This window comes from Vulpes vulpes, chromosome 1, assembly GCF_048418805.1.
Source record: "Vulpes vulpes isolate BD-2025 chromosome 1, VulVul3, whole genome shotgun sequence".
Taxonomy (NCBI): Eukaryota; Metazoa; Chordata; class Mammalia; order Carnivora; family Canidae; genus Vulpes; species Vulpes vulpes.
In genome coordinates this window covers 134,812,797-134,835,706 of record NC_132780.1, presented here as the reverse complement: position 1 = coordinate 134,835,706, position 22,910 = coordinate 134,812,797, and the positions used below count along the sequence as shown (strand labels likewise).

General features: G+C 44.5%; 1 protein-coding gene across 16 annotated transcripts in view; it reads right to left on the bottom strand.

Annotated features, from left to right (window-relative positions):
- Positions 1–4,657: 4,657 nt before the first annotated feature.
- The window catches only part of C1H6orf89 (chromosome 1 C6orf89 homolog), a 41,769-nt gene continuing 23,516 nt past the window's right edge, over positions 4,658–22,910 (bottom strand). For all 16 annotated transcript variants that reach the window (XM_025990838.2, XM_072731307.1, XM_072731329.1 and 13 more), the window contains 5 exons: positions 18,025–18,179; positions 17,565–17,704; positions 16,081–16,210; positions 13,174–13,297; positions 4,658–10,070 (listed from right to left, as the gene is read on the bottom strand). In XM_025990838.2, the coding sequence (XP_025846623.1) occupies positions 9,982–10,070; positions 13,174–13,297; positions 16,081–16,210; positions 17,565–17,704; positions 18,025–18,179 (638 nt within the window). In that variant the 3' untranslated portion in view covers positions 4,658–9,981. The remainder of the gene's footprint in view (positions 10,071–13,173; positions 13,298–16,080; positions 16,211–17,564; positions 17,705–18,024; positions 18,180–22,910) is intronic.

Sequence of the window (22,910 nt, the reverse complement as noted above, 5' to 3'; positions counted from 1 at the left end):
ACTCAACCACAATTTTAGCAAGTTATTTTGTGAATATTGGCAAATTGATTCTAAAGTTTTGGTTTTTAAAATTTATTTAGTTTTTTAAGATTTTATTTATTTAAGAGAGAGCATAGAGTAAGAAAGAGCACAAATGAGGGGGAGAGAGACAGAGAGAGAGGGAGAAGCAGGCTCCTCACTTTAGCAGGAAGCCTGACCTAGGGCTTGATCCCAGGACCCTGGGACCATGACCTAAGCCAAAGGCAGATGCCCAACTGACTGAGCCACCCAGGTACCCATAAAGTTTTGTTTTTTAGAGATTTTTTAAAAGTAATCTCTACACCCAATATTGGGCTCAAACCCACAACCCCAAATTGCATGCTCTACTGGCAGAGTCAGCCATATGCCCCTGATTCTAAAGTTTATATGGAGAGGCAAAGGACCCAGAATCATCAACACAGTATTGAAGAAGAACAGGGCAGCCCGGGTGGCTCAGCAGTTTAGTGCCTCCTTCAGCCCAGGGCCTGATCCTGGAGACCCAGGATCAAGTCCCACCTTCGGACTCCCTGCATGGAGCCTGCTTCTCCCTCTGCCTGTGTCTCTGCCTCTCTCTCTCTCTCTCTCTCTGTATGTCTCTCATGAATAAATAAAATCTTAAAAAAAAAAAAAAAAAAAAGAACAAAGTCAGAAAACTGACACCACCTGACTTTAAGACTCACTATAAAGCTGCAGTGATCAAAACATTGTGGTATTGGCAAAAGAATAAGACAAATGGCCAACAGAATCAAGAGAGGCCAGAAATAGATCCATATTAATACAGGCAGCCGATCTTTGACAAAGGAGCAAAGACAATACAATGTAGTGAGAATAATTTTCTCAACAAATGGTGTTGAAAGAACCAGACATCCACATGCAAAAAAATAAAATAAAATAAAAAAAGGTCTGAATCTAGACACAGACCTTACGGCCTTCATAAAGATCCTAGACCTAAATGTAAAACACAAAACTACACAATTCCTAAAAGATAACATATGAGAAAATCTAAATGACCTATGGTACAGTGAGGATTCTTTGTGTACAGAGCCAAAGGCATGATCCATGAAAGACACAATGAGAAGCTGGACTTTATTAAAATGTAAAACTTCTGTAGTACCGAAAGACAGTGTCAAGAGAATGCAAAGACAAAACACTGAGTGGAAGAAAATGTTTCTAAAAGATATAGCTGCAGGCGCCTGGATGGCTCAGTCGGTTAAATATCCGATTTTTGATCTCATCTCAGGTCATGATCTCAGGGTTGTGGGTTCAAGCCCTGTGGGCTCCACACTGGGCATGGGGCCTACATGGAAGGAAAGGAAGGAGGGAGGGAGGGAAGGAAGGAAGGGAGGAAGGAAGATCTGAAAAAGGACTGTTATCCAAAGTATACAGAGATCTCTTAAAATTCAACAAGAAAACGAACAACATGATTACAAAATGGGCCAAAGACCTGAATAGGTATTTCAGGGAAGAAGTTACACAGATGGCAAGAGAGCAAATGAAAAGATGTTCAGCATCACACGTCACAGAAATGCAAATTAAGACAATGAGATTTCACTATTCAACTATTAGAATGGCCCAAATCTGGAACACTGACACCAATGGCTGGTGAGGGTGTGGTGTAACAGGAATTCATTACTGGTGGTAATGCAAAATGGTACAGCCATTTTGGAAAAGTTTGGCAGTTTCTTATAAAACTAAACATTACTCTTACCATATGATCCATCAATCATGCTTCTTTGGGTATTTATCCAACAGCACTGAAAACTGTGCCCATGTGAAAAGACACACACAGATGTTTACAACAGTTTTATTTATAATTGCCAAATCTTGGAAGCAACCAAGGTATTCTTCAGAAGGTGAATGGATAAATAAACTGTGGTATATTCAGACAATGGATAATCATTCAGCACTATAAAGAAGTGAGCTATTGTGCCATGAAAAAACACGGAGAAACCACAGAGAAACCTTAAATGCATATTACTAAGTGAAAGAAGCCAATTTGAAAAGGCTAACATACTGTATGAATCCAACTATCTGACATCCTGGAAAAAACTATGGAGACAGCAAAAAGATCAGTGATTGCCAGGGGTTAGTGGGGAGGGCAAAGCACAGGGGGTCTTTAGGGCAGTGAAACTATTCTGTATGATACTACAGTGGTGGATACATGTCATTATACATTTGTCCAAATCCATAAAATGTACACCAAGAGAACCCTAATGTAAACTATGGACTTTGGGTGATAATGACATGCCGATGTAGGTTCATTGATTCTAACAAATGTACCACTCTTTGACCTGTAGTGGGGAGACTGTGTTGGTGGGGTAAAGGTGAGGGGACAGAGGGTATATAGAAACTCTTTCTGCTTTCTGCTCAATTTTGCTATGAATGTAAAAGTGCCCTAAAAAAAGTTTTTGTAATGAAAGAAAGAAAGAAAAAAGAAAGAAAGAAAGAAAGAAAGAAAGAAAGAAAGAAAGAAAAGAAGAAAGAAAAAGAAAGAAAGAAAGAAAGAAAGAAAGAAAGAAAGAAAGAAAGAAAGAAGAAAGAAAGAAAAAAGAAAGAAAGAAAGAAAGAAAGAAAGAAAGAAGAAAGAAAGAAAGAAAGAAAGAAAGAAGAAAGAAAGAAAGAAAGAAAGAAAGAAAGAAAGAAAGAAAGAAAGAAAGAAAGAAGAAAGAAAGAAAGAAAGAAAGAAAGAAAGAAAGAAAGAAAGAAAGAAAGAAAAGAAAGACCAGCCTAGATGTTTCCAGGAATTAGAGATGGTTCAGAAGAGGTAAGGCACAGTAAATGAGTGGAATGAGGCTAAAGCGGATGGCCAGGACTTCTCCTGTGGGTAACAGAGAGTCACTGAGGAGTGCTGAGCAGGAAGGAGGCATGTGCTTTAGCAAGGGCACTGTTGGCCGCTCTGTGGATGGTGAATGGAGAGGGTAGAGTGTGTGAGAAACAGGCAACTACCGTCAGGGTCTAGGTAGGAGTGGAACAGCAAGGTTCTAGGGGCGCCTTGGTGGCTCAGTGGGTTAAGCATTTGCCCTCAGCTCAGGTCACAATCCCAGGGTTCTGGGATTAAGCCCCACATCAGGTTCCCTACTCAGTGGGGAGCCTGCCTCTCTCTCCCTCTGCCTGCCACTCTCTCTGCTTGTGCTGTCAAATAGGTGAGTAAAATCTTAAAAAAAAAAAGAACAAAATACTACAAAGCAGACAGAAGTGAAGTGAAAAAGAGAAGATTCAGGAAGGAAGTAGTGATTCTCACAGAAGCCAAAGGAGGGAGATGCTGGCCCCCTCCCCTCCCCACCCCAGTCGGTATCAAGTGCTACAGAGAAAGAAGGGGATGGAAAACTGGTGACTTTGTCATCTTTTCACATGGAATCAAGCCCCTCCCCCTTTTTTCTTGTTTAAGTCCAGCTTTCAAGCAGGTAAATGAATAGCACTGTGGAATGAGATGATTTCTAAATTTTTAAAGGATAGATATTAGCTGGAACAAAGAAGGATGAATATATATTTTGTCAAACAAGTATTTTTAAAACTAACTCTGAACTTCTTGATTTATAATCCAAATAATAATTGAGCAGGATGTGACTTAGCTTCAGTCAGAGAACAGTGGAATAAATGATGGAATATCCACACCCTGGAGTATCAGTCATTAAAAAGAAAGGAGTAGAGCTATGTCAGTGGACTTGAAAAAAACGCTGGAAGGTACTGAGTAGACAAAGCAAAAAATTAGTGCCTCTGTTATGATTGCACTTCTGATAAAGCAATGACAAAAAACTTGATTTATGATCATGATTAGAGAGCACAGAAGAAACCTCAGAAAGATACACAGGAAGGCAGCAAGGATTGTGGGGAAGACAGAGGTCTGCAAAAAGCAACGAAGGAAAGTAAGATAGGACATTAAGCAGTATGTTAGAAACAGGTTGTTGTTGGTTTTTTTTTTAAAGATTTATTTTAGAGAGAGAGAGAGTATGATCCAGAGGGAGGGAATCTCTAGCAGGCTCCACTCTGAGCACAGAGCCTGATGTGAGGCTCCACTCAGAGATCAAACCTGAGCTGAAACCAAGAGTCGGACACTCAACCGACTGAACCACCCAGGCACCCCAAAAACCACCCAGGCATCCCAAAGGGAAGAGGCTGAGTGTTAGTTCTCTTTATGCATTTATATAAAACTTGTGTGTAGATTAAAAAAAAAAGAAATTACAAAAAAAAAAAAATATGAACACACCAAAATGACTTAACTCAAACCTGTACTCAGCTAACTGAATGCCAAGAGTGGCCCTGATCAGTGGCAAGCTGGCTCCCATGGGCCAGCAAGGGACCTGGCTGTCCTACTCCAAGAACAGAGGACATCTAAAGGTCAGGTGACACTGTGATGGCATCTGGACCATGTGCAGCTACCTGGGGAGACAGAAAAAGGCACTGAGGGTCTCATTTAAATTCTGGGCAAAAGGCAGGGATGAGGGAAAAGAGGAGTCTGGGAGAGACTGGAAACTGGGAGAGAATGTTAGAGAGGACCAAGGCCAGCAGGGACAGGTGACCGGGAGGCTCCCAGAAGGCCCCTTGGGGCTGGCTCACGAGTAGGATGTGGCCAGAGATCTCCTGAGTTATGGAAGAAAAGAAATCAGGCAATTTAAAAATGACACGGAGTATAGGAAAGTTCTTATCAACCAACATACACTTTTAATTGCAAAAGTAAAAACTTTCATTACATAAAACTTTAATTTACATACATTCTTTACATGGTGAAAGTCTTTACGAGTCTGCAGTACATTAAGTTACCATCAACATTCTGCACCGAACACATAACAGTGCACGCCATTTGGTGCATGCGCAGTTGGGACAGGTGTCGTCTCCCTCTGCCTACTGGGACCTTCCCTGGTTCCCTGAAGATGCACAGCAGCTGTTCTGGGTCCTGTCCCTGACGAAGGCAGGGAAGAGGCAGCGTGTTAGTTCCTAGCCTACTCTGCCCCTCCAGTCTCCTCTCCCCACAGGAGGGAAGGAGACTACAGCCAGCAGGTTTCTGGCAAAGTCTGGAGGGAAGTGCCAATTGCAAGACTAGGGGTTCTTGGGAATACCATGTGTCTGTCTGATTCTGTCACCAATTCTTGTGGATAAGTAAGTCTGTTCCTCAAAGGGCCAAAAGTGCTCTGAGGGGTTGGGGCTTGGAGGTTGGGACACTGCTGATCTTTGAGTAGAGGTGGCTTCACAAGATGACCACTCCTACTCCCTACCCCACAGAGCTGTTGTGAGGAAAGGACATAAATGAGGCCTGGTACACAGCTGATGGCCTGACTCTCCAGTTTCTGTTTGAAACTCTAGACTTGTTTCCCTTCTCTGCTCAGGTGCCTGCAGCTGGGGCTCACTCTTGGATTTACGGCTGCTGAATGACAGACACACAAAGTGCAGGAGGAATGGTCTCTGGGTCGTCCCCAGCCCCGCCATGTCTGAACGGTTCTGGGCCTCCACGAGCAGTTACATAACATTTCTTCTCTCCACTATTCTGAAAAGCTCTGGGCATTTCCCAGTCTCCAGAGAGGAAAATGACAGATGTATTTAGCTCTAATGCTTAAATTATGCAGGGCAGGGAAACCAGACTCTAAGGGACCTGGACAACAGACAAGCTGGCTGGACGGTGTCTCGCCAAGGCCAGCATATAAAACCATACTGCGTCCAAGGGTGGGCCAACTTGGGTATGATGCACAGCAGCGACAGCACCTGTCCATCTTCTTGGAGATACATTTGTGGAAGAAGCCACTAGATATCAGGAGGCTGGGGGTGAGAAGGCCGGGAGATGTATGCTGTTGGCAATATTAGTGTACTCCCAGAGCCTCCCATTTCTCATGTGCTATAAGGCTATCTCTATAAGCACCAGCACCTTCCTAGCCTCCCTCCCCCAACAACCATTGGCACTGTGCACAACAGGCGCAGCTCCAAACAGAGAATCTCAATCTAAAATGCCATCTAAACCAATTTTGTACTGTATGTCAACTAAAATTTAAATTTTAAAAAAGGAAAAATGCCATTTAAAGCACATCTCACACGGCATTCCTTTGACCAATTTTAGTGGGCAGATGGGCCACCCTCAAAGTTAATGAGTGTGAACTTAAGAACTCAGGAGAGTTTCTCTTCCATCACTAGGGAGAGCTCAAAAGCCTAAAAGACCCCTATGATTAGTAACTGATTCTCAAAAGGTGGCCCGTATTGCCTCTCTCCATGCAACCAGCAGGCAGTTTTGGCTCTTCCCCCTACAATGTGGCCGCTTCCTGCAGGCAAGGATTAGGTGAGAAGTGAACATCTGCTTTGGGTTTTTGGATGTTCATTATGGAAGCCACTGGTTAAGGAGCAAATTCTCATCCCAGAGTGAGGATATTAAAATGAGTGAGGCTATCACCTGCAGCTAAAGACACTGAGAGTTTAAAAAAAACAAATTGCTCCTACCCAGAGGTCCATACTGGATTTGGGAAAAAGGGACAAGAAGACAGAGAGCTGAAAAACAAGTGAGGTAAACTCTAAGGGGAGTCACGACTGCAACTGGGCAGAGTCCCTCTTCTGGTCACACATCTGGAAACATGTGTGATGGGAAAATGGCTGGACACATAGTCGTGTTCCAGCTACACTCACTCTTAAAGAGTTTTCAAATGGGGAGGGAAAAAAGTGAAAGGATTTTTATAAAAGTCATCTGGTTAGATTCTCTCCTCTTCCATCTCTGTCCAAAACAATCTTGAAAACAAACCCTGAAGAGTTCCTGGCTTGCTGACCCTCTCCCGAGGTCCTCCTGTCCCAGTGGGGGCACGCCCCAGGTAATGAAACCCACAGCCTCGTCCTTCCTGGGGCACCACGCTGTGCTGAAGCAGGGAAATGATATGCAGTAAAACCAACTACCTACTGACGAACAGTTAACTGCTCTAAGCCCGAGTTTCATGTAAAATGAGGATCTAACACCTACTTGACAGTACTGAGAAAAGATGAAAGGAGATTACGTCTATCAAGGCCCTCTTAGAAAGGACTGGACAAACGTTACTATTCTTTCTCTCAGAAAATGAAGCCAATTCTGGCCATTTTGTTTTTCACCAAATAAGTAGGGTTTTTTTTGTTTTTTAAGATTTTAAGTAATCTCTTCACCCAACATGGGGCTCGAACTTCCAACTGGAGATGAAGAGTGGCATGCTCCACTGGCTGAGCCAGCCAGGCACCCCTAGATTCTGTTTTCATAAACCATATTATTTTACTCCCTCCCTTCCCTAAAAAAATTGAGTCAGGAGAGGATAAGTTCTGCCTCTTTTTTTTTTTTTTCTGCCTCTTTTTATAAGCCTGAACAGGTGTAATGTCTTGTCAATACTTGACCCCTGCACATGTCAGGACACCTGGACATAAATGCTTCGACTGGTGCCAAAACAGCCTTTCTCCCCAGAGAGCTGATCAGGAGCTATAAGTCACTACCCTGGGCACCTACAAGAAAGTGGACCTAATCCATGTGTGGAGGTCACTACCATGTCACCTCTTAGTAAACACTCAACACATTTGTGAGCATTTTGTTCTTGTGTTGCAGCTTGGGAGTTGGTTAGGTAGTCCCACTATGCCCCCCCCCCCTTCTTGATGACCCTCTTTTGCTGCCTGGGTCATGTGGAGGGACTTTTGCTGCTTCCACAGAGGAACAGAGAGCTGGGTGAGCAGCACCCTCACACAAAGCCTCAGGCTGGCAATCGAAGTCATTCCTGAGGGAAGCCATTCCTGTATTCTGCTTATCAGAATTGCCTTGAGAAGAAGGCAAATTACTTCTACATCTCCAGTAATTAAGAGTGGGAAACTCTCTTTGGAAAATTTCTTCCTTCACAGAAATCTACCCTCAATTCTGAATGGGACATATTTTAAGTTTAGAGTAGGAAATGCACATAAGTCTCACCTCATCTGCTGCCACGCCATTTTCTGTTGAACTGTAGACAGCTCAGGGGCTTAGGGCACTTTCCAGGGGATGCCTCAGGATGGCAACACATGCGAGGGTTTCTTAGTTATCAAAGTTTTGAGCTGAAGTGGATATTTTATGAACGTTTAAGATGTGAAGGGCAGGAGTGAAATGGGGAAGTAATCCAGGGTAACTCAAAGACAAAACAGAAATCTCAATCACCCAGTTTTTCTTCTAAGAAACCCTCTCTTTTGTTAACTCAAAGGACCTAATTTAAGAAAACTCTAAAGAACTTGTTTACATATAATCCTTCTCCATGCGCAGCAGGGGTAAGGACACTGCAAAGGCTCTAAAAGCTTGCGCAAAGCTGGCCTCGAAATGATCCCTCTGATTTAGAACCTCTTAAATCATAACTGCTTAACAGCGTGACTTTTATATGTACAAAAATTTTTGTTTTTCCTGTATTAACCCACACAAGGCACAGACTGGTTTAAGGAAAAATTCCCTCCGGTACCATTTATCCTAGTTTTATTCACGTCTGCAGAGGCTGAATATTTCCACCTTAAGTTCTGTAAACCATTCTTGTCCCGTACAAGTATACAAACAAGCCCTCCAGTGCCTTGATGATCCCCAGTGCTGCTTAGGAGATGTGCTAAGAGAGGGCCCAGGGATAAGGTACAAGGGTGCCTTCATGGATGAAAAGCACCCTGCAAGGACTCATAAGTCCCTCTCTCACCACTGTCCGCCTCTGGTCCATTAAATCTGCCATGGGTACCTGTACTCATCTGATTTCTGTAGTTCAGAACCAGGTGCAATGGTGGGTTGTCTTCAGCTTGGCGATGGCATGACTAAAGGCCAAGTATCTAGCAGCATCAATAAACGAATAAAGGAAAAAAAAAAGAGGAAGAAAAGTATGCCCTATTTATACCATTTGATTGATACATATTAAAAGCACTTGGGGAAAACAATAAGCATAGTGAATCAGTCACCCAACTGAAAGAACATAGCTTTATGTCATTACAAATAATAAAAATACCTCACCTTGTTTCCTGGTACAAAGAGAGAAATAATTTTAAGACAGAGGATCCCACAGTCGCACACCCAGTTGGCAAATATGCTGGACCTGGAGCTCCTTCCCCAACCACATTACAACATCAGCCTGACACATCTGTAAAACATCTTCCCTGCTGAAAGTTGGACCTTAAAGATCAAACCCGGGAAGGCACACACTCCCCAGGCCAGCACTCTAACTCATCTCCTCTGAAGACACTTGGTAAAAGCAACCCAGTTGACAGAAGCAGTGCTGCCTCAGCAGTAAGGGCTCTGGACCAGCTAGGGAGGGGGTCCAACTTCTGAGAAACCAGCCAGAGTGGCAAGCGAGAAGGGAAGGGAGCTAAAGGTGGGGATCTGGTATGGTGCATAAGAACCTGATCAAATGGAAGAAAGTGCTACCCTAGGAATTCGCGGTTCAATTATAATCAGACTCCAATCTGGCATCACTGAGACTCCCAAGAGTCAGGGACACTGGGAAAGCAGTGCATTTCTTGAGTGCAATGAGATTATTTAATCTTGTTTCACTGCTTCTAGATTCCACTCTGCTTGGGAAACTGCAAAGACTTCTTTAATCAGCCATGGCTTTCCAAAGTACAGGATGGTGTGACAAGCAGGCCCACCTGCTCTGAAGGGATGGCTCTGAAGTTGGGACCTGCTGTCTGCCCTCTCTGTGGCTAGGGAGCCAGCAGAGGGGATCATGCCATGCAAGTGAGGGAAGGCACCAATCTCGTTTCCTGCCTGAAGGGCAGCCTCAAGGCTGTGGCTCCAAAAGGTATAGAAGATAGAAGAGCCCAGTCTCTCATAGACAGGTACTGGCAAAGTCCTGGCCAGGCAGCTAGGCTGGAAGAGTCGGGAGGGCCAAGATCTGGCCAGTGCCTCCAGCATATAGCTGGCTCATTCACGCATGCATAGGGCAGGTAACTAAGTAACCTTGGCAAGTCGTTTCATCGTTTTTTGTTTTTATTTCTCCCCTTTCAATCTGGTCTTCAGCTCTCAAAGTTGTTCCTCTGTATAGTTCTTGTTTCCTATAGTTCTGAGAGGGTGGTTCCATCACAGATGACCAAAGGCTGGACCCCTCTGGCTATAACGTAGGCCTTCCTGGCACCGGCATAGCCTGGAAGGGAAACAGCAACAGGAAAGCAGGTGAATGTCAGGGATGGGGCACACCTGTGGGCACCAGCAAGGCAAGTCTGCCCAGCATAGCATTCCCAGTTATCAGTCCTCTCTGTAACCTGACATCCAACAGGAGCCACTGTGAACCAAAGTGCTTCATTCAGGAGGTTTACAAGGGCAGGATGCTCTAGATAAGGCTGGTGCCGGGCATCGATTCTCAGGCCCGCCTCATCTTTATCAGCAAGGAAGACAGGACGAATTCTGAAGGGGGAGCACAACACCCCCCTTCACCATCCAATTCTCCTGATGTAATCTGTAACACCATCTCATTATAGAACATCCAGATTAGCTCACACCAGCATTTCCTAACTTGTGTTCTGCAAACAGCAGCATCCTGTAACATAGTCTAAGGAAAATGGGTTCCACTGTCAAGTAGGTTTAAGAAACATTAGGTTCCTCCAAGGCTTCTGGAGCCTTTTGTTTACTAATGTGCACTATGTATTGACAAGACAGACAAAACAAACAAACAAACAAAAAAACAAACAAGACAGATAGTTCCCAGAATCTACTGACTCAAGAGCCTTACTTGCCAAGGGCCTAAGGGGTTCCTGTTCCCAATCCCAGGGTCATCAGTGATCTGACGAACTGTTTAGGAAACACTGACCTATATTATGAGTGGTGTAAACTTAAAAGCTTTAAAAACTTGAACACTTAAAAAAAAAACTTGAATGCTTCAATAATCTCCCAATGGAAAATTTTCTAGAGTATGATGTACCTTACCTATCTTTAAACTGAGAGCACTGAATAGAACTTAAGCTCTATTTGGTGACTCAAGAAAGGTCACTATGAGCAGTGACTCATCAATCATGGCACCAGAGTGGGCTTACCCCTACATCATTCTTGAAAATGCCTCTCATCACAGGTTTCCTGGTGATCAGTGTCCCTGTCCTCTTCCTTCAAAAAACAATGCTTACTTTGTCAAAAACCACAGCGTCCAGGACACCTGGGTGGTTCAGCAGTTGAGTGTCTGCCTTTGGCTCAGGGCATGATCCCAGAGTCCCCAGATCAAGTCCCATATCAGGCTTCCTGCATGGAGCCTGCTTCTCCCTCTGCCTGTGTCTCTGCCTCTCTGTGTGTCTCATGAATAGATACATAAAATCTTAAAACAAAAACAAAAAACAAACCACAGAGCCTGCTTGTCACAGTGCCATTCTTAAGGATCCCTGGAGTGCTAGAGCTGCCATCTGTCCTATAAACAGCATTGAATTACTCCCCTTCGCTGTCAGGGTCTGTTTTCCTGTCCTCGTCTCTTTTATTTATGTGTTTATTTATTTTCAAAGGCTTTATTTTTATTTATTTATTTGAGAGAGAGTGTGTGTGTGTACACGTGCACAAGCAGTGGGAGGGGCAGACATAGCGGGAGAAGCAGACTCCCCAATTGCTGATCAAGGAGCCTGATGCAGGGCTCGATCCCAGGACCCTGAGATCATGACCTTACCTGAAGGCAGATGCTTAATCAACTGAGACCCCCAGGAGTCCCTCTTGTGCTTGTTTTTAACTGCGGCAGCCACAGCCATGGCTTCTATTACTGCCACTGCTTTAGAAGCCCACTATCTTCCCTATCACTCCCTACCCAGCTCTTCTCTCAGACCTGCTTTCTTCCTCCTGTTCTAGTCAGCCCCCATCCCTTCTCTATGTCCCTGGCCTGTGGCTGGCTATTCACGGACACTGCCGCCCACAGGGCTCCTCTCCTGGTCTGCAAACTGGCCAGTGCAGCACTATAGGCTATCATGCTCGGGATCTGAAGTTTTTCTGCACTCTTCCCACCAGACTTTGATGCTCAAAGCTTCTTTGATCACGGCCAGTCATCCATTTACTCCCCTTAATTCTATAATTGGCATTCTAGAGGTTTGTGGGATCCAGAAACCTAAAATTTGGATAACTGAGTTGTTTCTGTAGTTGTCTGAACTCTCAGACATTTGTAGAACATAAGACAGAAACTTTTTCAAGCATAACTACACATTCTCAACCCGAAATGCCACTCAACTTGTGTAATAGTCATGCCTCGTGGCAGAGTCACTTCACTACAGGAAAACAGCTTCAGAACAATTTCTACACAAAAATCCTCCTTTTTGCAGTAATTCCCAAGGGCCAGGCCAGCTGTGCTCCATTATCAGTTAATGCTTAATTTGTGCATTATTTTCATTTCTAAATTGAAATACATTATGTAACATGGATTAAAGCTAGTCACAGTCTGTAGTCTGTACCCTATTTCCAAATGAGGAAAAAGGTTTCCAGAGACTGGGGTCTTCTAAAAGGTAAAATTAAAAGAAATCAGTTGGGAAAACCAGCTTGGGGTCTATTGGGGGCATTAGGCTTCCCCTGGGCTTCTTAAGGAAAAAACACAGAGGTGACACTTGGTATTTGCTTCTGCCAAGAAAACTTTACTGTCAGACTGATTGCCATGGACAGCAGTTGATTCAAGTCTATTTCTTTGGACTAGGTTGTTAGAATATAATGCACAGAACAGGCCACAGTTGGGAAATCACAGAGCCAAGGGTGAGTCATGACTGTGAGGCTGGGCCTTGGCTGTGAGACCCACACAGAAGGTATTATTTCCCCATGAGCTGTTGCCCTTGCATACTGCTTGCATTGTCTTATTAGCAAAATAGGCACAGAAAGGGTTTCCTGGAATCTAGAATTGTACCTCCCCTGGCCTGACTCTGTTGAAGGAGACACTTAAAGCTTTGCCTAGCTGATGGTGGGAACTTGAGATGGTCTGGGTCTCAATTTCCTCATCTGTAAAATAAAGGACTGCTATAAGTATTTTCCATAATGCCTTCTAACTTGAAATTTCTAAGATCGACGGACACATCATCCATTCTAAATGTATATACAAGGCATTTCTCTATGCTACGTTTCCTCCTTAGCATAAATATTGTTCTACTTAAGCATAAATATTAACTGTATCTGTAAAAGAATGCTAGTTTTGACTCTACTTAATTGAAACTTTGTGAAGACCACATTTAATTTTCACAATATTTTTTGAGTTAAAAACTACAAAGATCTTGTGACTGACCTTGCCCTCTGGGGGCCCCACCTACCAATATCCCCTGGCTCTAGTGGCATCGCCACAGACTGGCAATGTCTTCGGCACTGGACGGGAGGGATGAACTGCAACATGGCCTCACCGCTGCCAATGATAAACAGGTCATGCATCCTATGCATCTGGAGGAAAAAAAAGGGAGAAGGAAAAGGAAACAAAATAAAACTCAGTGGCACGGGAGAGTAACATACAAAATTATATATATGTCTCTGACTTTTCTAGCAGCCTAAGCAAAAAGGAAAACGGAACGAATGCCTGAATGACAAAAACAAAGTTTCTCCTAAGCCTGGCATCTCCTAGTACTGAGACCGGGTTAAAATCCCTTCTGTGTGTTCTCCTAAAGAGACACTGTGATTTAGTGGGAGACATCTTCAACACCAGCCCTAATACAGATCTAGCATGAGCTTCATAATTCATGGCTATTTCTAGCCACAGCTCCAAAGTAGGCCAAAGACAAATTATCTAGGTACAATTTAACAGAGGTCTAGGAGAGGCCAACACATAGTGGTCTAAGTACACAATCTTCTGAGGGTCTGGTTGGATTCAGACTTTTCAGAGTCTGCATATCTTTGGGCAATGTTCCATGGAATATTACTTCTTATTGCCAGGGTTTCGATGAGAATCGAACAGCAGGAAGTTCAGGTTCACACTTTCTGGCAAGACGTAGGTGAACAGAGATATCATACTGCTGATTAAAAACTAATGACGGTAAGACTGGGCTTAGATTTTGAGTATTAAGGAGGCAACCAGCCTGTGCACCTGCATAGGTTACCTACTGCACTTATGAGGGCAGACTACCACCACCTTTGGGCATTAAGTGCAACCTGCACTTAATGTGTGGCCAGTATGGCTGCGAACCCTGGTGCCAGTGGACAGGGAGCAGGAACAAAGGCAGAGGCTAAAAACAAACAAACAAACAAACAAAAACAAACAAACAAACAAACAAACAAACAAACAAAGTGAGAGGCTAGGCTGGTCTTGCTCAGGCATTTCTTCCTACCTAGATAGTGAGAGAAAACCTCTAGGGCTTCCCCTCCCTAGGCCCTCCAGGAAGAGCCTTTCTATGTCCATATAATGAAAGGGTCTGAAGTCTGACTCCCCAGGCCACGTCCTGGTTTAGTACTGAGGCCTTCCAGAGCCTTGTTTTTGGCCCCATCTTCTCCTGTCCCCAAACCCCATTTTTCTTGCTCCTGCAGGCCCTGGCCAGGACTCTGTTTCCGTGGCAACACCAGAGCCATTCAACTGCCACTGTGGTGACAGCAGGAGGACTAAGGCAGGCTAGTGGCTTGCAATTGATGGGCAGAGGCCCTGCAGTCTTAAGGAAATCCCAGGAGACCAAAACCAAATAAATGCAGTTCTTCATACAGGGCCGAGAGGGGGCAGGACCCTGTGCCTCTACACCCAGGATGGGAAGAACCAAATAACAGGATGGAGCAGGCCAACCACAGGCAACACTGTGAACTGGGTGAAGTGGGCCTTGGAGCCCCTCACCTCTTATGATTGGATCCCCACTTCTTATCTTCTATCCCAAGGTTGCCTCTAGGATCCGAGGCCCACAGACATATGACTTTACCGGGGTCGAGAGCTCAGGGATATGGACAACAGGGTGGAGTAACAAGGCTGTAGAAAAAGGAGAGCCTGGGCCAAGGCAGGGAGCAGATGCTCTAAGAAACAAGACTCTCAGGATTTTTGCCTATTTGGACCACTCCCCTTCCGAAAACATGCTTGAGTACCACAAGATGACTCTGATAGGCGTCTGAGTAACTTAGTATTTACCCTTTTGGTGGAGATTCTTGGTGTCCCTATTAAGCAGACTGGTGAAATTAACTTCAGATTCAAGTGGGAAAATCAAGATAAAGATAAAAGCTCTTGCACAGAATTATATCATAATTGTGAAGATGAAATCATACTAGGGCCCTGAGTTCTAGATGGGGACAGCAGAATAAACTCTAAAATCTGAGGCAAGAGCCCAACACCTCCACCCTACTGCTGGCAGACAAAAGTTCTTACTTCTAGACAAAATGATTGTTTTTATAGGCTTTGAAATTCCTTTAATACGATTCAGCAAGTTTGGAGCCAAAGAATAGTACTGGGAGGGTGAAAACACAACTCGGAGTTGGTAAGGGTCACAGTTTGGGAAATTTCATCCTTTTAATTCTTCCAAACCAACCTAAATTCAAAAACCTTCCTTGGGAATGAGATTTAACAAGAGAGCAATTCAGAGAAAAGTAAACAGACACAACACAGAACAGCTTTACCCAGTCCACCGGCCCGAGAGAGGTAAATGTGGGCTCTGGGTACTTGGCCATGGACTTGAGTAAGAAGTGCTGCTACCCAAACTGGTTGGCCTGCCTTGGGCATATCCTGTCAACCCTTTTATCCCCAAACCTCTCAAGCTTTTTGCTTTTCCCAGTTCTCCACTTGAGGTTTGTCATTTATTTCTGGGGAAAGTGAACCTGGGGATGGGGGCGGGGTAGAGCCTTCCTGTTAACTTGCTCTGTCCTTGGGCAAATCATTTACTTTCCCTGGGGCTCAGTGTCCTTATCCACAAAATGAGTAAGTTGGGCTACTCATTTCCAGCTTGCCTGCTTTCTCCTTTGACGTAGGGAACTCAGACTAGCTACAGCTTAGGTCCCTTCAAATTTCAGGATTTTACTTCCTAATGTAGAAAAGCAGCTTGATCTCAGGTGTCAAGGGCAGGAAACAGATTTGCAAGATAACCAGACTTTCGGTAAGCATGCCTTCATAAAAGGGTGGGCCACTGCAGGGGAGAGAACTTTAGATTATGTGGGTGTCCCTTTAATTCCCCCTCTGGGTTGACATGCAAGGAAGGGAGGGATTATGACATCAGACCAGGTGCCAAAAGAGGAAAATTCTAGACCCAAGTCCTCTCAAAATGTCCTACCTTACTACCCACAATAGGTTCCGGTTGAAGAAGGAAGCACTTTTTTAAGGAGGCATCTTTTGGAAATGGCAGGTAGGTGAAAACAGGAAAAAGCTCGCGTAAAATGTGTGATCTGTTTAGAGGTCTTCTCCTGTAAAAGTTTGAAAGAGACAAAAGTAATTCAGCTGGGCGAGCCAGCCTCTATCTCCATGACTAACAGAGAGCTAAGCAAGGGTGGGAAAACTGTGGGTGGTAGGTAAACAGGGAAAAATATCAGGACAATATCTCAAGTATTAGGTTCGTGAAGAACAGTCATGCCAAATCAATTAATTGTGACACGCACACATACACACATAACTCCACAGCCCTAATTTGTACGTGTGGGTGGGGTGTTTATAAAATCCAGCTAAAACAACATATAGAGGAAGGAAAGAAATGGTCCATTCATTTCATCTTGGAAAAGAGACTGAAGTAAACTACAGTAGGCCAGGCGGGAGAACAGGAGGGGGGAGTAGAAGGAGGACAAAAATCATGAACTTTCTTCTAAGGTGGTATGGCATGCAGTGGGACGCCTGACTAGCTTAACGAGTATTCGATCATGCATATAAATGGCAAATTTTTAAAAAGACAAGCACTGAGAAATTAGCTAACAAGAAGTCAAAAAAATCCAATTTTAATTCTCTCTTGGAAAGGTTCTAGATGGAAACTGGCTTTCCTCTTTTTTCTAGAGAGCAACTTTCACCCTAAGAAATGGACTAGGTTTTATTTCTTTTTTTTAGATTTGTTTTTTTTTTTTTTTTTTTTAGAGAGTGAGCACAAGCAGGGAGAGGGGCAGAGGGAGAGAAGTGGACTCTTCACTGAGCAGGGAGCCTGATGGGAGGCTCAGTCTCAAAACCCTGAGATCATGACCTGAGCTGAAATCAAGAGTCGGACGCTTAACTGAGTCACCCAGGTGCCCCAACCATGTCTTCTACTGGACACAGAAAGGAAGAAGGAGACAGATCTGGATTTTAATCCTGGCTGGGTAACCTTAAGCAAGGTACTTAACTGATCTGAAAAATCACAATGACAATTCCTACTTCCTGGAGCTATTATGAGCATTAGTGAGGAACAGACACTAACGAATAAGGCACACAGCCTGGCACAAACAAGTGCCAGGAAATGAAGTTTCCCTTCTATCATTCATGCTTTCTCATTAGCCCGCAACACTCAGGAGCATTCTGTACAAATGCTAAACGTACTCAGAAAAAAATTGTATTAGGCAAGCTCAATATTCACTCATGGTGACAGCCTTCTGGAGACACCTCTTTTGATTCATCCTCTTTATTCCTCATTGATGAGTTTTCAACAGTGAGCTCCTGAGTATCATTTGACTTGAAGAGTGTACTGGAGAGTGCTTACCTGGCACAAGGCATGGGAGCTCTCAGCGGTGGCTAGTACTGTTTTGATGTCTGGTCTGCCCCCTTTCTACCACATGTTGGCTAAGTGCCCTTTTCCACACTCACCATGGATAAGGAAATGGGAACCACCGTTCGGGAAAGCAGCGCCACCACTTGGTGAAAAACCCTTCAGTGAAGCCTTCTGTTACTTCAGGATACCAGCACAGAAAATGCTGAAGCTCCTCTGATAACAAGAGCTGTCCCGTCTTGGCAAGGCAGAAAACAAAATCAAGAAAAAAAACAACACAGGATTACTTCTCAGCAATGTCAGAGCTTGATGCTTTCTAGCCATTTTAAACAGATAATCTTTTTTTAAGACTTTATTTATTCATGAGAGACACAGAGAGAGAGAGGCAGAGACACAGGGAGAGGGAGAAGCAGGCTCCCTGTTGGGAGCCCAATGAGCAACTCGATCCCAGGACCCAGGGATCACACCCTGAGCCGAAAGCAGATGCTCAATCACTGAACCACCCAGGTGCTCCATTAAACAGATATCTATCAGTGGACAATCAGGCTTCTTGCTCACCTTGATCACCAGAGGATGGAATCTCTCAAATTTCTTCGGGGTATCTTCCAGGAGCATTACCTTGAGGGGTAATTTCTGGGCACAGCCAGTGCAGTTGGCAGGGATGGGGTTGGACTCATTCTGCTCACAGCTGTTTGTCCACCAAGGGTCAAAGTCTAAGAGGAAGGGATATGGAGAAGCCAGATACAGGAAGAACACAGCAGGTAAATCTTCAGCCTCAGCAATTTAAGTAAAAAAGGAAAGATGAAAAATTTTTAAAAATATTTTAAAATTTATTTTATTAATGACTCAGGGAGAGAGGCAGAGACACCGGCAGAGAGGGAGAAGCAGGCTCCATGCAGGGAGCCTGATGCGGGACTCGATCCTGGGTCTCCAGGATCACACCCTGGGCCGAAGGCAGGCACTAAACCGCTGAGCCACACAGGCATCCTGAATTTTTAAAGCTTTTTTTTTTTTTTTTTTTTTTTTTTTTTAAACATTTTTTTTAATCTTTATTTATTTATGATAGTCACAGAGAGAGAGAGAGAGGCAGAGACACAGGCAGAGGGAGAAGCAGGCTCCATGCACCGGGAGCCCGATGTGGGATTCGATCCCGGGTCTCCAGGATCATGCCCTGGGCCAAAGGCAGGCGCCAAACCGCTGCGCCACCCAGGGATCCCCATCCTGAATTTTTAAAAGCTAACAATGATGAGCACTGAATCACCTCTGAAAAGGTACATATGAAATAAGTAGCCTCAGGGCACCTGAGTGGCTCTGTTGGTTGAGCGTACGCCTTTGGCTCAGGTAATGATCCCAGGGTCCTGGAATCGAGCCCCAACATCAGGCTCCCAGCTCTGCAGAGGGTCAGCTTCTCTCTCTCCATCTGCCTGCCACTACCTCTGCTTGTACTCTCTCTCTCTCTCTCTCTCAAATAAATAAAATCTTTTTCTTTTTTTTAAAGTAGCCTCTGAAGAGGGAATAGAGGACATAAGGGATGGGAGTGGGTGGAAGAGGTATGTTCTTCTGTATATTCTACATTTTGTCAAAAATATTAATATGTACATGTATCTCTTAAGTCCAATCAACAATGTCAGCCAGTTGGAGAAGATACTCAGTGGCATGTGGCTGGAGATACAGCTCTCCCACTGTTTTCTTTTCTTTTCTTTTTTTTTAAGATTTTATTTATTTATTCATAGACACACAGAGAGAGGCAGAAACACAGGCAGAGGGAGAGGGAGAAGCAGGCTCCATGCAGGGAGCCCGATGTGGGACTCGATCCCGGTCTCCAGGATCACACCCCAGGCTGCAGGTGGTGCCAAACCGCTGCGCCACCGGAGCTGCCCATCTCCCACTGTTTTCTAACCAGTGACCCACATGTCTGAAAGTCTATAGCACATAAAGGCGGGGCAGGTAGAAAGGGTGGTCCCACCATCAGTGATGAGCCCCATTGCGTGTTTTCTTGAAGTAGAGGCCAGGATGACTCTGGGAAAGAATGAGAAAAGAAGGGCAGAGAGAAAGGATGGAGAGGAAACAGGAATTCTCACAGGCCCATCTCTGGTGTAAAGTGAATTGCATGTGCCCATTAAGACAGTGCTCCGTGGGGCACCTGGGTGGCTCAGTCGGTTAAGCATGTGACTCTTGGTTTCAGCTCAGGTCATGATCTCAGGGCCCTGGGATCGGGCCTGGATGGGCTCTGTGTTCAGTGGGGAGTCTGCTTGAGATTCTTTCTCTGCTCCTGCCCCCCGCAAGCTGATTCTGCTCTCTCTCAAATAAATCTTAAAAAAAAAAAAAAAAAAGACAGTGCTCTGTCCCAGCTCAGGTGTGGGTAGGGCCTACTGACCATGGTGTCTACTCCCAAGGACTAAGGGTTGGTGAGCAAGGGAAGAACAGCTCATCAGTCCTTGATGTGAGTGCTAGTTGCCTCCGTCTTCGTTCTCTGGCTGGTCCTCTGCTGAAGGAAGGGTTGGCTCGTCCTCTCCAGACAGCCCTTCTCAGTTTCCCTGTGTTCCTTCCTTCTGACACTATTCGTTTCTAATGTTATTGCATTATTTCTTGTTTGCTTTCTGTTCCACTCTGGGTTTCATGTGTTCTCTGAGATATGTGCTTATGATAAACTCTAATTTGGATCCAAAATTTTCACAAATGTTTTCTGATTAAAGCCCAATGGAAATCAAGTCAGGAGAAGGCCTAGAATAAACGACACACAGACCACCAGATGTGGCTGAGATGAAGTCAATTCGCTGAACCAATAAACGCACTTGGAAACTGACTCTTAACCACAACACATTTGCTGTAGTCAACAGAAAGTGCTTTTTCCCTGTTTTCTTAAGGCAACAGTAGTGGGGTGGAGGAAATCCCCACCAGGGAAGGACTGCGTTTGTTCTTAGCTTGTCTCCTGAGCACACCCTCCAAACACCCTTCATCTCTTGCAGACAGAACCTGTGTTTCCTTGGGACAGCTGCCCCCTCCCTTTCTCATGTGCCTCAGCTGTGGGCAGACTGCCACCCTTATCCTTCCAGGGGCCTCCTGGGACAGCCAGAAACCCTTCTGTGGCACCTGTTTCAGGTGGCACACCAAGGCTACAAAGTTATGCTTATTTTCTTCTTCCGGATACTTTTTTTTTTTTTTGAGAGAGAGAGAGATTGAAACGATGGGGCAGGAGCAGAGGGAGAGGGAGAGAAAGAACCTTAAGCAGGCTCTCTGCCCAGCACAGAACCTGACTCAGGCTCCATCTCAAAACCCTGAGATCATGACCTGAGCCAAAACTGAGAGTTGCATGATTAACTGACTCAGCTACCCAGGTGTACCTCTTCTGGAATATTTTCAAATGTCCTTCATTAGAGATCAAATATGAAGATTTCTTGCCAAATATAAGCACTTTGGGTAATGGACATACAATGAGGCATAAATAATCCTAACAATATGTTATAATTGTACAGCATTTCAGTTTCCAAAGTCCTTGTGAGGGAGTTCAGAGGAAGGGGAAAGGAAATAGATGTGCTAAGTGTCAGGCCCTGTGCTGGTCATGTTCGCATGCTCTATCATTTATTTTTTACTGTATAACTATTGAGAAGGCATTGCTCTTCTCCCTTTACAGACGAGCAAGTGGAGACTGAGGGGCAATAGGAGTTACCAAGGCACCAGAGTGTGCTGGGAAGACCACAGAAGGGGTGAGGGCGAAAATGAAAAGTAGCTGCCAAAGTAGCTGCTGAGGAAGGTTGGGAAGCCCCCTGCAGGGCATGAAGCAATTCTGACTCTGAGCAAAACAAGGAACCAGCAAAAGCCTTTGGGTAGGGGTTTCCAACGCTTTAGGAATGTTATTGTGGGCTGTGTATAAAGTGTTTGAGAAGAGAGAGGCTTGGAAGAGAAAGACCAGGTTGTACTTTGTTTTTGTCCTCTTGTTAGAGGGGCGGAAGTTATACTGTGATGAGAGGGGACATATAATGAGAGGTAAACTGAGGCAGCGACAGTACAATCTATAGATCTAAGCAGCGCTACAAGAATGCTTGTGTGCTGAGACTGCCCGAGCATACCTTGCCTAAGAGAGCCTGAATGCAGGACATGCTGGAGACCCACAGATTTATCATGCCATGTTCCTGCAGGCATGTGTCCTATTCCAACTAAATCAGTTAACTGCAGCGATTTTTCCAGGAGATGAGTCAAGTGTCAGGAGAAATGGGTATGTTCTCTTGGTTCACACAAAGGTGCTTCAAGGGCTGGCAGCATGTGGTTCTAAACCTAAGAGCATGGAGAGATTATTTTAACTGTGACTTATTTATTTAATTTCAGTTTCATTCTGAGCTTTTTAGACACTCTTGGGATTTCTAGGTAGAAATGCCCTGAAAAGCAGGTGGAGGAAGAAAACTCTGGAAAAGAAAGATCAGGAAAGAAAAAGAAAGACTAGAGTACTACAAAGATGACTCAATAAGGTGTCAGAATGTGAGATCTAGACACACAAACATCAATTACTTCTTTCTCTCCTCACTACAGTCATTTCAAAACTGAAAAGGAAAATGGCTTCATTCATAACCAGTAATCAGTTTCACAGGAAAGGTAAAACTATAGAATTTGACTGGAGGACATAAAATAAGACCTGAATAAATAAACATATCATACCATGATCCTGGGCAGGAAGACTAGGTATTATAGAGAGGCCAAGTTTCCCCAAAAATATATTTAGTAGAACTTGGATAGCCTCCCATCAGAGTTTCTTACTGGTCAAGGTTGGGTGGAGGGTTGGGGCTGTGATAATCTCATTCTGAAGTTCATCTAGAAAAGTAAATGTGTGAGAACAGCAATGCAACAATCCATCCCCTGCCCAAATTAACTCCAGAAATAATTTCAGAGACAGAAGGCATCCTTGGTAATACAAATGACTTACAAAGTATGGTCCCTGCTTCAGAGCTATTGAGGACACCCCCCCCCCTTGGGGACAGATACCATTAGAGAGTACAGTAAGAGCCCACGTATTAGACCCTGGGCAGATGGCAGACCTGAGGACCCTCACCCCTGATTACTCATAGGTCACTGGATGGCTCAAGCCTCTCTCCATGCTGGGCATGAAGAGGACAGGACAGGAGGGAAAGGGCATTATTTTGCTTTCTCTCTATAGGTAAAACATTAAAAAAAAAAACAGTTTTAGGGACGCCTGGGTGGCTCAGTGGTTGAGTGCCTGCCTTTGGTTCAGGGTGTGATCATGGAGTCCTGGGATCAGGTCCCGCATCAGGCTTCCTGCATGGAGCCTGCTTCTCCATGTGGTCTCTGCCTCTCTTTGTGTCTCTCACGAATAAATAAATAATTAAAAAAAAAAAAACCACAGTTTTAGGGGCAGCCTGGGGGCTCAGCGGTTTAGCGCCTGCCTTTGGCCCAGGGCGTGATCCTGGAGACCCAGGATCGAGTCCCATGTC